At 38.2% G+C, this 17,872-nt stretch overlaps 3 protein-coding genes across 5 annotated transcripts in view; 1 reads left to right on the forward strand and 2 right to left on the reverse strand.

Annotated features, from left to right (window-relative positions):
* The window catches only part of LOC115632871 (pneumococcal serine-rich repeat protein-like), a 154,581-nt gene extending 141,260 nt beyond the window's left edge, over positions 1-13,321 (reverse strand). Inside the window, exon 1 of one of the 3 annotated variants that reach the window (XM_030530143.1) lies at positions 12,937-13,321. In XM_030530143.1, coding sequence (XP_030386003.1) covers positions 12,937-12,973 — 37 coding nt within the window. In that variant the 5' untranslated portion in view covers positions 12,974-13,321. Of the gene's footprint in view, positions 1-10,994; positions 11,474-12,612; positions 12,630-12,936 lie in introns of those variants that run through there. The other 2 variants (XM_030530139.1, XM_030530136.1) reach the window with 2 other exon arrangements.
* A 132-nt stretch (positions 13,322-13,453) lies between these two features.
* LOC115632803 (uncharacterized protein C7orf50 homolog) lies at positions 13,454-14,431 on the forward strand. Its single transcript, XM_030530054.1, has 2 exons — positions 13,454-13,682; positions 13,739-14,431. The coding sequence occupies exons 1-2, from the start codon at positions 13,532-13,534 to the stop codon at positions 14,305-14,307; spliced, it is 720 nt and encodes a 239-aa protein (XP_030385914.1). The 5' UTR covers positions 13,454-13,531; the 3' UTR covers positions 14,308-14,431.
* Positions 14,432-14,525: 94 nt separating this feature from the next.
* LOC115632439 (nucleolar MIF4G domain-containing protein 1 homolog) lies at positions 14,526-17,205 on the reverse strand. Its single transcript, XM_030529583.1, has 2 exons — positions 16,293-17,205; positions 14,526-16,235 (listed from the first exon to the last, which is right to left on the reverse strand). The coding sequence occupies exons 1-2, from the start codon at positions 17,203-17,205 to the stop codon at positions 14,551-14,553; spliced, it is 2,598 nt and encodes an 865-aa protein (XP_030385443.1). The 3' UTR covers positions 14,526-14,550.
* Between the last annotated feature and the right edge of the window lie 667 nt (positions 17,206-17,872).

Genomic DNA, 17,872 nt, shown 5'->3' on the forward strand with positions numbered 1-17,872 from the left:
TCGTTAAAATTGGATTCTCATATAAGTATATGTATATAGTATATACAACTATTGAATAACAAGTCAAGCGATCTTCCCCCACGACACCTGCCTCAACGGTTTGCTGGACTTTCAATTGATGGATGAGTCGATGTCAGGCAAAGCGTCAGCTGCCGGGGAGGAGCAGCAGCAGCCACCGACGCCGACGCCGCCAACACATTGGTGTGAAATTATTTGTCTTGGCTGAAAGATGACTGAAAGATATCTCTTTGACAGACAGACTGGTCGTAAAGTTCAATGTACGTCGCGTGCACATACAAAAGGGTCTTTTATTTCTTCATTTTTATGGACAGTTAAACAATTATATTTGGTATTTACAGCCTGACTGCCTCTGCCTGCCTCCCTGCCTACCTGCCTGCCTCAGAGAAATATGAGCTACGCGTGAAGATGATGATGCAATGCAGCAATTGAGCGAGCCAGCGAGCAGACAGCCGACCGACTGCAATGCCAGGAGCAATAGCAACGACCCTCTCGTCCCCCACCTGCAGCAAGAGGGAGCCGCCATAAACGGTCAGTTGGTGCAGTCGCCACTTGCAACCACTTGGCACTTTCGTTTTTTGCGCCTCGGCTTTTCAGCGCTTACGGTTTGGTCACGTAATGCCTGGGCCCGCAATTGTCCATTAGGAAATTCTTTTGCTGCACACCCACGCCCCCAAAAACGAAAGGAAAGAAATCACAGCTAGTGAAAACGGATTAAATACCGTGGCATGCATAAATTTAATCAGTGATTTTATGTCTATCCAGACACTATGGGGCAAATATATAGCTTCAGTACTCCACATCTTAGGAGAGTTAATACTTCTTCTGGAAAAAGCTTTTTCAGCTTCGAGAGGGGGATAAAAAAAACATAACAAAAATATTTGAATATTGGTGCGGAAACTTGAAATTGTAGGCTGAAATGAAACATTTTTTTTTAAATTTTCTTTAAAAAAGAAAGTTTAGCTAAAAACAATTACATTATTCACATATGCTGCTTATCTATTTGGCTTTAATCCGTTCCTAATAAGTAGTGTAGCCATAGTTATAGTGTTCTTGCCTCGCCACTCATTTTGAAAATTACAAATCTTCAAACGACTTAATGAGCTAGCAGGAATCACATAATGTGAGATCCTTCCTGTCATAAAATAGAGTAATTGTCCAACCCAGGACAGATCTTAAATAAAGGGAAACATGAACTGTTGTAACCTATTTTCAAATGGCTAGTGTGTCGGTTCATTACGTTGTAGTCATGGAAAGTGTTATTTTGCCCCAGCTAATGAGCACTAATTTTCCCAAAAATGTGCTAAATTGCTCGTCAATAGATTGATCAATACCATATGATGCCGTACAAAAAATCTTTTTCAATCTGTTCTTCTCCAACCAGGATTTCTTATTTATTGCTTTTTTTTTGCACACATCACAAATATAGCGAAGATTTTCCGTTTGCTATCAAACCGATCAAATTTCTAGTGGTATCATCATGGTGTGGATATTATCGTCGGAACCAGTCGGACTCCCTCCACCACAGTCTTGCATGTACAACTTTCTTCTAGCTGCCATAATTCAAAAGTTCTCGGTGATCATACGGTCGGACAGGCGGACATGTCTTATCATGCTGTTCGTATATATATGTACGTATAACACGAGATTCTCTACGCCTCCATCTGCCACATAAGTATATGTGGTGGACTATTCCTTGAGGCTCCATTTCGAACTAAATTTGCCCGTGACAGATCCATAAGGGTTTTGAGCTTTGGCTAATGGAACAGAGAGTATTCCCCATGGTGCTATGAAGCGCCTAAATATAGACCCAAAGTTGACGTCAAAGCGCTTTTGAAGATGCAATCCAAGCCAGGCCGCCACGTATCGACAGCTGAACGCCCGTCAAAAGCGACAGCAACAGCAACAATAACAACAACAACAAAAGCCACAACAAAAATAATTACAACAACAAGGGCGTAGTACGTGAAGTTTTTCTCGAACAATGAGAAACTTGGCTTTGGTCTTTAGATACAGAAGATAGCGACAGACAGGCAGGACAGACTAGATGTGCCTACGTTTGAATATTTAGAAAATATACTCGTACGTATATTTTCTTGTGGTTTTTTATTTTAATTTTTTTATAGCTCCCATGTTTTCCTTTATGAAATGCGCATTGCTGGCTAGGTGCGTTTAAAATGTTTGTTGTTATTTTTGGTTCATTGGTAAAATGCTCACGTGCCGCTGATGTAGTTGCCGCCTTTTTGTATTCATAGATGTAAAGCTGTGAAAAAATATAGAAAATGGAGAGAGAAAAAAACAAAAATGCCAAAGCAGGCACGTTTGTTGTCTTTTTTTTTGCTTGCTTTGTAAGACTGTCTATTTATGTTTTCAGATTTTACGGACTCTGACTCTGAACTACAACCAAGTCTTTGCCGGATTAAAGACACGCTCATGCCATAAGCAATCCTAGACAGCTAAACAGCGAACTTCTTGACACATGCAAATAGGTGTGTCGTTTCATTGTTATTGTAGTCGCAAATTAATTGCCAACTTGTATGCAAATTTCATAATAACCATTTGGCTGCAATTGCCCGCTACATAAAAATACCTAAAACAAAGTCACACTCTCATGTACTTGTAAGAGCACTACGCCATGGCACGCCAACTTGCTTGGTTTTGACTTTATGGAAATGCATCGAGGCGCAAAAAAGGCGCGAAACAATTTTCCATTGCAACACAACCCACGCATGAACACCAAATGCAACAACATGAACGTGTTTCTATCTGAACTTGAATGAAATGCCAAGCTCGAATTGGGTTGCAGACAAAACTGTAAGCTGCAATTATGCCACAGAGGAAATATTTAAAGCAACACAAAAACATTATAATAATGCGACATTGCATCAAGTTTTTGAGTCTTTGCTGCCGACCGATTACTCATGCTACGAAGTTTTTATAGCAGTACTACTTGTATATAGCAAAATCTAGGAGTGGACCATTTATAGGTATTTAAAAAATATTTTCAACCGAGCTAAAGATTAACAAGCTATAGTAGAATGTTATAGGCGAGTAAGCCTGACTGTGGAAAACCTTATACAAAAAAAGGTATGTTATATGCGTTGTAAATTAAACATCCAAAAAACAAAATAAACTAGTACTGCCTAGGGATTAGGAGAGTCTACATACCTAGTTTGATTAGGATATGATAGATTCGTCTACTGCTCTCAATGGCTACAGTCTAGTCCCTACTAGGCAACAGAGTTAATCAACAACAGAGCACCCTCTCAGAAAATAGACCAGGATTTCAACAAGCTACAAGAACTTTTCAATCCCCCTTCAGCGGTTTTCCGGAGTGGAACGGGCAGAATGCAGGCTTCATCGGAAAGACTAGAGATCTACTTATAAGGGATGTAGAGGAACTGCTGGAATACCAAGTTTGGTTGTTCTAGCTCTTATACTTCCCGAGATCTTAGCGTTCATACAGACAGACAAACGAAGGTACATGGCAACATCTATTCGTTTTGTCATAATGATCAAAAATAAAAAAAACTTTCGAAGTCTATCACGCCTCTTTTGATGGGGTTTATACATACTCATACTCGTATCCAAGTTTAACTCGTCAGTCAAGTATTAATAATTTAATTTAATTTACAAGTATGTACATCTTCCTATTACCTCTAAAGAAAAAAGGTTACTCAGCTTCCATGACCTTCATGCGTGCAGTATGCTTGAAAAATTGAAAACAAAATATTTTTTGAAGATATTTTTGAATCAAATCTTAATATACTATATTTTAAATGTTAATTAGTGGCCACAAAGAAATGATTGCGTTCAACGGCAAAACAAAGCCAAATCAATCAAATCGACCAACCAACCAAATGCAGCGAGCAACGGAACCCAAACAATCAAATCATTCGCACATACAGCAAAATAATCAACAACAGCAACAACAACAAGAAAAGCAGTAAGCTAAAGAAAAGATTAATGAACAAAAATGTACATTAAATTGGTTTGCCGACCTGCCGCATATGCGCAAATTGACTTTCACTTTCAAATGGAGAGGAAAGCGTTTGCCGTTTGCCGATTCCAGCGATAAAATGGCAGCAGGCCCTAATGAACTAATGTGGTTGCTTTTATCAGCGAAATTATCTGCGAACGAACGCCAATTGAACCACAAGCGAAGCAAAACATAGATAGAACCCAAAGGCGAGATCAAACTACGAATATGTGATGCTCTAGGCAGAGAGTTTTTTGAAAAAGAAAGTTGTTTGGTTACCTTTTCAACGTCTTTACTTAAGAATATAAGCACTTCTTTTTAGAGATATTCATGTACCTTTGCTAAGCTTACCTAATTTTGTATTATTACCATCTATAAAATAAGAAAATGAGTCGTTCGAAGAAATATTCTCAGAATTTGTTAAGTTCGATTCTCAATAAACAAACAGTTCCACTCGACTGTCTGTACTAAATTTAATCTAGAATTTAATTCAGACACTAGTCTGGTAGCTTTTTGCGATGATCTTAGGGTAGCTTTCTATATACGATATAATAAATATGTTAAAAATCTAAAGTAAAATGCATATACAAAGGCGCAATATTGAGTTTGAAGTCTACACCACCGATAGTCATTGAAGTAAAGACGTTCATACAGACAAACACCAGCTATTCCACATTCTTTCTCCTGTCTGTTACATATACTGTCCCAAATTGAATATATCCTTTTTGGTGGATTCAGGGCACAACAACTTCAAGACACGCGCAATGGAAAACGCATTGACATTGAAGTACAGTTCATATAGAAGACGATGAGACAGACGGTGAGGGTTAGTTGTCCCTGGCAATTGTTTTAATTGGCTTTGTTTATAGTGGGTGGGTTGCCATGCCAATATGAGCGTCACGGCCGCCTCAATGTCTCTTATCGTCATGGTTAACTATTGACTGCGAGCAGAAATTAGCACAACACTTTTATTGACCTCAATGCGTATAAAATTGAGTCGAAACACATGCCTCCCCTTTCTTCATAATGACCCAGTTTGCCGCTTTTCCTTCAATATCCACGACAGGCGGCAACAGATGGGAAACAGATAAGTTTACATTTAATGGTAATAGGAATTTTCACGGTCATGTGTGGGAAAAAGGAACTTGCAATTGTTCTGCGAAATAGCAGCGAAGTGAAAAAGTGATGTCGTCAGTATGGGCTTTATTTTTAGCTATTGTCTAAAATATTTCACTCATTTTTGCGATGTTTTTGTTGTTGTTTATGTTTTGCGACCAAATGTCTGCACAGAAATTAATGTCTAGCGTCGAATTCTTATTTAATTCACTACAATTTATGTTGAAACAAACTTTAAAAAAATAAATTTTGAAATGTTTTGCGTATTCTGCATGACATTTTTTGCAAATCGAAAATATGTGTGTGGGTGTTGACCAAATATACTCGTATACTTAGCAAAAATTAAAACAAAATTAAATAGATTAAAGGGGTAACCTTAAGAAATGTCGAACGGAAGCACCCAGATGAGCTAAAACCGCACAAATCATTTGGATAAGTCAGAAGTGCAGCCAAAGTCGATTTGTTTCTACGATTCGAAGGGAATTATTTATTTAATAATCGTCTCATTGCTCGGTATGGTAAATGATTTTTCCTCATAATAAATAGATTTGGAATCGTTTGACTATAACCTAGTGGAGGAATTGCATTTTTCAATGAAAGGAAACAGCACTGTAAGGACTTCGTAGCTACTCAAAAGACTAGTATCAGCCGAAAAAACAGTTCGATTCAGATATGATCCTTGATTGTGGAAGTGATTGTTTTGAATAAACTCAACTCATATTATAGGTTTAGGTTTTAATTCTGCATTCCCCATATACTCGTATAATATTTATATGTATGGCTTCAGTCATCATCCAAGTGCCCATCGTAAATTAAAATTCATCTTTTAATCCCACAATCGTGCATTAAATTACTGTACAAACTGAAAGTAATTTATTTCCAACAGAATAACAAATTTGTATTCATAAATACGGTTCAGTCTTGCAATTATATTTTGTGTATGAACACAATCTGTCTACGATAATTTATCATTTGTATTTAAAAGACTTTTCGACCAAGTGCAAGAAATAAGAAATAGCTATATGGGCCGGGATCGGCGATATGGCGCCAGTCTAGATAGAGGGCCGACTTAGACTGGGAGCTGAGTGTGTACCTGACTTAGTACCTTGCGTGGAGTTTAGTCCAACTTGCCAATGCAGGTCGCCAATGGGCTTAGTGCCCAGATCTTGGCGACTTCTAGACTATGTTGCCGTAATGCTGATACGTTTATCTCTACAGCAAGAAGTACCCAGCCTCGTCAGGCAGCCCACATATATTCATAAAGTGACCCTGATTTTATATAGTACATGTATCTTTGTTTATACCTCGCCCAATATGTCACTTTATGCAGACATATTTTTTATATATACGATATAGTATTTATTTTGGCACTTGCCGCCCAAGTCGTTAAAATGTCTCTTGTTCTAGTGCGTGTGTGTGTGGGAAAGTTAAATACGTTTTTGGCTTTTCACCCAAAATATTTTCTGACGGAAGTGCGCGTGTCGTGTGCGGCATTGAGGAGCCATATTTTCGGCACTTTTTTAAGCCCAAATATACAAAATAAACTGTAAAAATATTATGTGCATATGCTTGTATGTAGGTATTTTTATGTACTCGACAACCTAGTGCGAAGCAAAAAAACCTAATTGATATTTCAGCTGCAACTTGAACTGTAAGGCAAATTTGTGACGCCTACGAGCCGCGTTTTTGGCAAACTTGATATCGATGCCAAGCTATGTGCCGCATATTAAAACCAACACATGTGGCAGCAACATTTAATTTCCTCATTAGGGTCCCAAACAGTAGACATAGCGAAAGAAAATCGACAAAAACAGCCATCCAATTGCGAGGCCTGAGCTGCATGAACAATTTTTGACGTCAAAGCGCTTCGAAACATTTCGAAAACACAAACAACAAATTATTATTCGAGCGAAATTGAAAACAGACAAACGCAGGCGAACGAACCGAACGAGCGGCGCTAATGAAATCATTTGGCATATTTCGGGGTACATCTAATGTGTGGAAGGAAAGCATTATACCCTTTATTATAAAAGTGAAAAGGTATATTGTGTTTGACAACATAGTTTGGTATATCAATTATCAGCTATTCAAGAGAAGACACAATTCTTTGGGTTTTAAAAAACCTTCGAAATTATATCGCGTAGTTAATTTAAAATTTTAATTTTGGGGATTCATGAAAAGTACATTTTTTATTAAACTATTAAAATTAATGATTATGGCCTTATATGGTTTACATATAATTTTATTTATTAAACATTTAGTAAACATTTACTTTCTTACTAACTATTGAGTTTCGAATTTATTGTATTCATTTTATTTTGTTTAGTATTTATATATTTTAGTTTAAAAGTGTTGAAAAATATTAAAGAATAATATTTTTAACTTTAAATGGCTATTTAAATAAAATCAGACCACCATATCGTACAGCCTTTTGATTAGTTAGCGGATTTAAATAGTCTTATTTAGGAGTTTCAGCAAATATTTTTGGTGGTTTTGATTTCGAAAGAGGTCAGTAAAAAACACCAGTCTGTTAAATTGGGGAAATTCTTAGTGTATTTAGAACCATCGCAATCAAACCACTAGATCGTGCAGACATTTGAAATAGTTTTAAATAGGAGTTTAATGTGAAATCTCTGCATTTGTTTTAAAATTTGCCAAAAAAAAACACTCGTTAAACTTAATTTAAACATCAAGTTACATTTTATTTCTGCAACTTTATAGAAAACTCTTAACAGTAAAGTGTTCAGCAATATAAAATTTAGGAACGTTTTTTAAGTGGTTCACGATTTATAAATAAATATAATAAATTGTACAATGCTGTTAAATTAGAAAAATATTGAAATTTCTTAATCTTTTACATAAAAAAAATAAAAATAGAATAAAAGAATAATAGTAGAAAATAATAGAATTGGCAAGGCCCATTTAGACGAAGAGATTTTCTATCGCCAGCTAATATTCTAATATTCTCTGACATATGCGATGAAAAAGTACATCATGTCAGAAATAGAATGCAATTCTATTCCTACGTTCATATCGATTATCAACGAGTTTGGCTTTTCAGAATAAAAAAAATATACATATTGAAAAGTTTGAGAAAAAAATTATGTAGATGGTCTAGACGTTCTTGGACGACACAAGTTGCAAGAAAAATGTAAGGGTATATATTTTCCACGCAGCCGAACATAACTCTCTTAATTTGTTTTTAAGAAATCACTGCAGCAGCAGAGACAACAGCGCTAAAGCAAGATAAATCAAAATTCTAACGGCCAAATGCCATTAGACAAATGTTCACTGGCAACCAACCAGACGCCAGGGATTGCTATACAAATTGAAGAGAAATAAAACAAATACAAGGATTAGTAATGGACGCTGCTAGTACAGGGACTTAAGCCATTAAGACGCAAATAGGGGCGACTCTATAACAGCTTATTTATAGTTTTATTCTAGCACAAGAAATGCAAATGCACTCAAGCTTTTCAACCCTCACTCAACTCAACACAAATGAGTCACAAGTTGTAAAGCAACCACCGGCCAAGTCACATTTTGTGGTCAAAAGGAAAAAGCTGGAAAATAAAAAAAAACCAAGAGAAAAAGAAAACAAGCTACAAGCAACGCAACATTGAAAAAGAGATAAAGCGCACAAATATTTAGCCGCTGACCCTTAAAAAGCAATATTTGACATTTGTGCTCAAAAAACACATTGAAAAGAAAAGGCGACAACAGCATTTCGCATTTCTAGCGGCAAAATTAGAGGGCACTACGAAATGCGACATATACTCTGTATAGAGGGAGGGAAATATGCACATACAAATAAAAATGTAAATGTGTACTTTTGAATGAATAAGAGCCAACAGCGAAATAAAAAATCAAGTGTTCCAGTTAAGTTGATGGGAAAGACACTTTCAACTACTACTTATTTGCTTACAAACTTCAAACTTATATTGAAAACTTCAAACTTAAATATACTGTGCTGATGCTAGATATACTTGTATAGGGCTAAGCCGATATGCTTAAAAGCATCCACTGCTAAAGCCTACTTCTACGCAGTCGTGCTTAGTTCAGTTTTTTAGACTTAGTTTACATTGTACATTCCACATACCTACCCTTATTCGGCACTCCCCAACTTTCGACACACTCACTTCTCTTTTTAGTCTGTCTAAAGTCAACTTTAAAACATTCGTAAAGTTTCTTAAAGAATCAAATCTAATTCATAAATTATTCTACTATTAAAATTCCAAAAACTCCATCAATTCATCTATTCATTTGTGTAAATAACTCCGTTAAAATCAATTCATAATATAATTTATAATTTCTTCATGTTCCAATCACATATATGTACAATTTTCAAAATTTGAATTTGTAATTAATAGTTGGCTTTACTTGGCGATAATTTCGATATTAAAAACCGAGTTTGAGTTAAAAAGCTAAAATAAACTATCTTTTAGCTATCTGTCACTACTTGACTAGACTTTAACAACCTAATTTGTAAAATATTTCAGATTAAAAACTTATTCTGACCGTTTTAAATACCTAAAACAATCGTTTAAATCGTACATTATTTATTCAAAAAAGGTATCAAGAAAATAAAAAGAGTTTTTTAAAGAACATAAAATACATATTTCTCAAGTCCTTAATGGCCAACGTTCAAATCTTATTTTAGGCTAAAGCGATTCAATGGATGGCCAACTACTAAATTCTAGCTAAACAACTATTTAGAAAACATATATACACATATACACACGTATAGTATGTATGTGGGGTACATAAATTGAAGGCGCAGATTCAAATAGATACACAGAGTATATATGTAGATATTCAAAAGATGTTCTTTTTCTCTTTCCTTTCGGTATTAGCTGCCCGAGTGATTCAAATAGACAAACCGACAACAACAACAACAACACCACCAATACCAACTATATTTCGGCTGCCCAAAAGCAACACCTCAAATTCGAATTCAAATTCAACGGAGGCCATGTCATGTAATAAACTCAAAAATTGAGGCGGATGTGCACGCTTCCAAAATGTTTATAAACAAATACGGCTGAAAATACACTTAAGTGGTTCAACTATTATGCAAGTTGAAGGTATACGTATATTAAGAGTATTGTTCGAAACAATGAAGCTATTAAGTAGAAATATGTTATTCCTATAAAGGTTCTTCTTCTAAATGACAGCACCGTCATTTAATTATTTGTATAAAATATGGCCAATACTATGCTACTATACCGCGAAGAATATTAATTTAGCTTCATGAAATGTATTTCTTCAGCATTCATTTTACTGCTCAACTATCTTGATCAATCGATATATTATTATAGAAGGTAATAGTTTTATAAACCATGCACTTGCAAACCGATTCTTTGTCTGTATGGATGAACCTCTAAATTTGATAAAGTATTATTAGTTAGGGCTACAAACTTTTTAAAGGCAGCTTATTTTAGACTTTTTGCTTATCATGTTTATGCTGCACTTTCTCTCATTTAAATTTTTATTAAAATATAGCCAATAGCTTTCTACTATACCTCAAAGAATATTAATTTACCTTTTCAAAATGTATTCAGCATTCTTTTTACTGATCAATCTAATTTATATTATTTTGGATAATCTGATATGAAAGATAATAGTTTTAACTACCATGCACTTGCCAAGACGAGGCAAGCCGTTCCTTTGTATGTATGTCTGAGCCTCTATACCAAAAGTATTATAAGTAGCTAAAGCTACAACATTTTAGATGTAGCTTCTTCACTTCATTGTTTAATACATGATAGTTGATAGGCTCTTCACGACTTCAGAAAGATGTACATTATGTATATAAGTATATGTGAAATATATTCTTAGGTAGTAAAACAATTTTTTTTTCTACTCTTTTATGTGTACTTACACTTATGGCGCGTACTGTACGACATTAAGATGCAGTATAGGTAAATCCCAAGAGTTGTCAGCGAAATAAAAACCAAGTATTCCAGTTGGGTTGGTGCGGTTGGAAAAGTGTGTTACAAATGTCGTTGCATTTGCTGCGATTTGTTGCCGTTGCCGTTGCTGTTGTTGTTATTGTTGGGCTGTCGTTTGTTTTGCCGCTGGCACGTTGTCACAGAAACACACACGCCGGCACACACACTCGCGAAAGAAAGTAAGGGACGAGAAGCGCGAAAACAAACACGTTACTGAACAAAACAAAAGAAACTATTGATTATTACAACGTAGGAAGTTATTGGGGAGTCAGTGGCAGCCACTGTTGCAATGTTGTGACAGCAGCAGACAATCCAATTAGCAAGTTGATAAAGCCGCAACGTGCCACACGGCGTATGAGTAACGAACAGTTAAAGTTAGAACCCGACGACGGCGAAAGTACTGACAAAGTTATCTTCTTTTTTTTTAACAAAATACAAATGTTAATGCAACTTTAAGAATGTGCTCTGTTGCTTATAAAGTGCGAAATATATACAAGTATGTACATATAATATATTCTTGAAAACCAAATTGCAAACGTAAGAAAAATCCACAAGTTGGAAAAGACAAGAGAACCGCAAGCGCGACGCGCACGAGAACACAACTAACGCAGAACTGAATGGGCCACGAGAAAATTGGGCGTGTGGCGGACCAAGCAAGCAGACGACCGGCCTATGACGTTTACCCATTGACTTTACACACACACATCAAAACCTAAACTCGGAAAATTCAACCTAAATGGTAGATAAGCATCCGACTCTGGGATACTCTAGGGCCATGCGGCCCACTTTATTTGAACTTTTATTCATCTTGGAATATTATTTTTCCTTCGCCTTTCTATTTTATGACTATGTTAGTCTTTTTTTTATTTATACATTACATAATTACGGTGGTTTTGGAGAGACCAAGTGTTTTTAATTGATTAATTTATTTCAAAATTTTACATTCTGCCGAAAAAAATTATGTTTTAAAAGGGGCCCCAAGAAGGTATAGACTAAAATTTGTGCATAACAATACGCATAATTGTTGAATAAATGATTCCATCAAATTTCATTTGTCCATCTATAATCATCTTTAAGATTAAGAGGTTCATACAAGCAAACGGTCGTTTGACCGATGGATGGACAAAAAAGTACATGACCTTAATTTTCAACAGAAACTACAGATACAAGCTCACGCTTTATGAAACTAATAAATAGCTTAGTCTTCCTTTCTCAAATAACTAATATAACCATTCAGCTTTCGTCTGCATAGTGTAGTAGCAGCACAGTGGGAAATGCTATTTTTGCGCCCAGAGCGGAAAAGCGTAGCACATAATAAAAATGCTCACAAGACGATTGAGCACAATGAGCAGAGTAGAGCAGAGGAAAAAGCTGAGGTGTAAACAGCGCACGGCATGAGTGTTTTTGTTTACAAAAATAGCGTTGGTGTGGGAGTGGGGGAAGGGGAGCCAACAGTTTACATTGCATCGTGCCGGCTTGTGCAATGAAACGAAAGGGAAATGGCGAAAATCCTATTCAGAAATGTAAATTAATGTTGCGCACACTCACCTTGACCAGCTCCAGCGATGTGTAAACAGCTGTAACAGCATCCGTCCGACGCCCACCGCCTCCTGCACCATTATCCTCGTGGCTAACCACCATCAACAAATTTACGGCGCTCCTGGCAACGCGTCCTTGACCGCAATGAAAGGCACTTAACTCCAAGCGATTTTAATTAACGCGCACATTATGCATTTCACACTTGCATTTACAATAAATTGCACAACATTTCGCGGGAATAGCAGCTTTGGCTAATTTTTGGCGCCGGCAAACGCCCGCGCTTTTTTCACTATGGCCGTAACTTGATTAATATTTTAATAGCTTAACACTTACCTTCCTTTTTATGACAAACTTTGTGGCACACACACATTAAACTACTGATTAAACTCTACATTAAACACTAACTATTACGATTATCACCAGATATAATGCCAAAATGCATTTACAAAACGCGTACGCGCACGTAAAAAAGACGAAAACGACGGACGAACAAAAACAGCTGAGCGCTGCAAAGTCTAATTGGGTTTGAGGAGGGTTGATGAAGCCGCGCACCGCTTGGAACTGCAACGGTGCCGGTGAACAGGCACAGTTAATCCACGCTTTTTATTAATTTCCACCGCTTAATGCTAAGCCTGAAGAAATGCACAGTAAACAGTAAATAAACATAAATAATTTGTTTTCTTGGCAACTTGCCAACTCGACTGAAACTGTAAACAACCCTCCGTTAAGGGGGCATGCCTTGGACAAGCAGTGCATTTTAAGTGTTACCCCATTTCTGCAAGAATTTTACTCATATGTTTGCTCCAGTGTGACACTCTTGGGATAAATAGCTTGGCACCACATTTTGAGTGCAGCAAAATAAAAATATCATTTAAATCCACTTGTTGCAATTTTAAACAGTTGATATTATAAAAAGGAGAAAGTAAATATGGCACGCTCAGAGTCTGAGGAGAAAAAGCAAAAGCGCAAAGGCAAGAAACGCAAGCACGAGAAAGCGAAAGGTCTCGAAAGTGATGAGGAAAGCGCCGAGAAAAGTTTAATTGTAGAGCGGAAGCAGGTGGAACCAGAACAGACCAAGGGTGAGAATTCATTGAAGCATTCATTAACAAACAATAATATGATGTATAAACTATAGTCAAAGCACAAAAAAGGAAGCTGGGGAACGAGAACGCCGATATGGTTAAGGAGAAGCGAAACAAGCGGCGCCAAAGCATGAGCGAAGAAGAAAACGAGGCTGAAAATGAGCCGGAAATGCCCACAGCGGAGCAGTTGCAAGAGGCGGCAAAGCCAGAGAACAGCAAAGCGATCGTCACAGTACGTCAGAAGAAAAAGCAAAAACATCAGCAGCGCATCGAAGAGCAAAAGGATCAAAATGCCAACAAGGATTCAAACCGCAATGCAGAGTATCTTCGGAAATGGAAAGAGGCGCGCCAGGAGTGGAAGTTTAACAAACTACGTCAAGTCTCCATACAACAAACCGTCTTCGATGACCAGAAGCTGAGCGCAGATGTATGGCCCATAGCGCTCGAGTATCTGGCTGGATCGAGTGGCGCTGCCAAGACGAACATTACCAAACTAGCGGAGGCAGTCATCGAGGAACTAGACAATCAATGCCAAACATTGTCGGAGGAGGCGGAGCGACAGGCAATTCTCGACTCAACGCGTTATCAGCGGGCGCGAGATCTGCTGCAGAGCTTCGACTGACTCTCTAATTCTAAATCCAATATCGTTGACAAGTTCGTTTTTGTTAATGGTTGGCAAACGCCAACAATTATGTACTTTATGAACTTCTTTCGAGTTCAAATTACTTTAATATAGTGTTAATTAATTAAATGCTAATTAAAATTTTCGTGTTACTAATATAAAATGTGTTGAACTTATACATTCATCTGCGGAGGAGAAATTCGACGAAGGAAGGATAATTTTAGCTTTGCTTAATATTTTTATTTACAAATCTACATAGGCCAACAATTTATCCAAATGTTCAATGCGTTGATGCAACAGCTCCTGCTGCTCCTCCTCAAGTTTCAGCTTCTCCAGCTGCTCGGGCTGCAACAAAAAGTGTTGCATGAAGAGACGCACACTCTGTTTAAATTGTTGCAGTTTCGTGTTTTTAGCCACGCGCTCAAAGGCCTGATAGAGAGCGCTCTCCTCCGTGGACAGAAGTAGACGCACCATCACCTCACGCATAAAATAAAAACTGAGCTTGTGCAGCTGCATAAAATCCACAACCTTAAGCACTGACAGTTGCAAGCCAGCGGACAAAATGAGTTGCTGTAGAAACCAGGCCAGATTTTTTATCTGCGCTTTGGTGAGAGCCTCAATGTCGTTAATGCGATCCCAGCTGGCGAATTGGAAAGCCAGCTGAAATTTGCGATTGTATTGACAGAATTTGAGGGCCAAGTGAGCATAGTAGGGATTCGGCTTACGCTCATTGAGCGCACAGTGTATGATCACATAAGCGACAGTTCGCTGATCCTTAAGCGACAAATGCAGAATTTTTTCAAAGGCGTCCACATAGTCCGCAGCGCTCATAATTATGCAGAAGATGTTGCGACGCTCGGCAGTGTTCATGTGCTGTTTCTTGGCCAGCTGTAGCAGCTTCTCCGAGAAGCGTTCCCTGTTTGGCAGACTGTGTTCCTCCGTCGTTGTCTGCGTGGCGCTGCCCATCTCATTGATGTTGCCCGTCCACGCAGATCCAACAATCCACCATTTGCCCACCTTGTCGGCTCTCAGGAGGTCATCTAGCGTTATATTGAGTGTCACCACGTATCGTTCGTTTCGCAGCATGCCCTTCAGACGCTTCCGCAGCGTCTCTGCCAGCTCTGGATCATATTGTGGCAATTTAGTCATATTGTTGTTCTTCACAGCATTCAGAATGTCCACCATAAACTTGAGTCGCAGATTCTCCTTGAGCTCCAGTGGCGCTGCAGCAATTTGTGACTGCACATTCTGCATCATCTGCTTAAAGGCCAGAGGATCATCCTTGCGCAGACGAAAGCCCACATTTTGAAAAATTAAAAGCAGACACTCCACGGCCTTCTCGCAGAGATTGCCAGCCAGACGCGCAATGAGCTCTAACAGCAGACGTTGCTCGTAAATCTTAAACATGTACATGTAACAGAGCAGCAGGACGAGATTATTCAGTCGCTTATCCTCCACATCCAGTTGTTGCATATCCTTCACATACCCATCAAATTGCTCCACGAACATTTGCAGAAAGTGGGCGCCAATCTCGCTGCCAATATGGGCATGCAAGTAGGCTAACAATACCATGTGTTCCTGCACCATTCGCTCATTGGAGCGCGTCCTACCGATCAACGCCTCGTTCAGCAATGCCGTCAATGTATCATTCATATTATAGCGCGAATTCTTCATGTAAAGCTCCTCAATGCCGGTGGCAATCTTATGCAGATTCGCCTCAGACAGTCGATTGAGCAGACCCTTGCATTGCTTGCGAAGTCTGGCCAGGATTTCGGCCTGTTTCTCACTGGTGCCTGCGCTCGCTGCGAGCAACGCTCTCTGATGTGGCGGTATATACTTTTGTCCACTCTGTGCTGCCACAGCCTCGACAGCATCCGGAATAATGTTGCCATCTGCATCCCGTCGCCTGCCATATATGTCCTCTTTGTCTGTGATTAAGTTAAGGTAATATAACGAATAGCGACAGAAAAAGTTATTTCACTTACACTTATTTGTTTCCTTCTGCTTCATCTCCTCCTCCTTCTCTTCGTCGTCTGTATCTGTTTCTGCAGCATTTCCGTCTTCGTCATCTTCTTGCCCACTTGCGTCCATTTCTTCATCATCGAAATCCTCACTGCCTGCCTCATCAGCATCGTTCCCATCCATACTAGCTGTTTCGTCCTCATCTTCGTCGCTCCACATGCCTGCCTCTTCTTTAGCCTGCTGCTCCTTAAGTTCTTGTTTCCGGCGCTGCTTCTCTTCCCACTTGACCTTCTCCTCCTCATCGTCTAGCACCAAATCCAGCACATAGTCCAACCCATCGCTAAACATTTTTCGCATCAGTCGATTCTTATCCTTTGTCTTGTTCAACTTGAGTTTCTTTTCCAGCCTGGCTATCTCCTTGTCCTCGTCCTCATTCTCCAGCTTTAATTGTTTTAAGCGCTGCTTGCGTGCCTTGCTCTGCAGTTCCTTTTGCTGGCGCAATTCCTTTTGGCGCACCTTCGTCTCGTCCTCTCTTTGTATGCCAGCATGTTTCTTAGCTTTCTTCCCAAGCGGATTGTAGACCTCCACTTTTCCTTTGCGTTCTGCTGGCAGCAGAGCATCCACTTCCTCATCGCTGAAGTTAGAGTCGATTGAATCGTCATCATCGGCATCCACTTCGCCTGACAGCAACTGCTCCACGGGTATGTCCTCGGGATTTATCTTCGGCTTCTTCCCCTTTTTGCCTTTCTTGTTCTTTGTTGTTGCGAGTGCGTTAGCTGCCGCCTCCGCCATCGCAGCCGCAACACGTTGTCCGCCATCCGATTTACTCGAATAATAAAGTCGCTTTTTAATTTTCTTTTGTTCCACCTTTTGTTTACGCTGCTCCTTACGAGTTAGCGGTTTCTTGTAAGCTTCCTTTTTCTTTATTTTGGCCATTTCAGCGCTTTTAAATATTCACCACGCGCGTTACTGCCGCCACTTTCCGATCAGCTGTTTTCGGCAAGTGTGTACAACACGTGCAATACACAGTGGAATCAAATTAAATAAAAAAAATAAAAAAATCAAATTGTAAATACACACATAGCTGATGAATAGCTTAATTATCAACTTAACGTGCATAATTGAATATGTCTTATAAACTGTAAACATATTGATAAAACGTAGCTATAAATGATTACAAATAATATATTAATAAATATGACAAATTCATATATAAAATACGTTTATTAATTATAAACTTCATTAATCAATGAATGAAAAGTTGTGTTTTTGTAATGCATGTCTAGTTTACCTGGTGCTTATTCATGAATTTACCTTAAATAAAAAACGTACTAATGTTCCAAAAAATAATATATACCACATGCATACTTCCGCTGTAAAATATGTGTTGAATTTTATAGCTTTCTTTTAGCATTTGGCTACCGAAATATGTTTCGGTATGATGTAAAATCAGTTATAAAACTACCAATAAAATTTAAACATCGATTGTCTAATTAAACTTTTCATGCTGCTACGTTTAACAATGTATTTTTTAGTTTACACTAACAAAAACCAGAAACAAATATTGCATATTGTATAGAAAGGCTTACCAAAACCGGCATAT

The sequence above is a fragment of the Scaptodrosophila lebanonensis genome, unplaced genomic scaffold (genome assembly GCF_003285725.1).
Source record: "Scaptodrosophila lebanonensis strain 11010-0011.00,11010-0021.00 unplaced genomic scaffold, SlebRS2 tig00001415-arrow-pilon, whole genome shotgun sequence".
Lineage (NCBI taxonomy): Eukaryota > Metazoa > Arthropoda > Insecta > Diptera > Drosophilidae > Scaptodrosophila > Scaptodrosophila lebanonensis.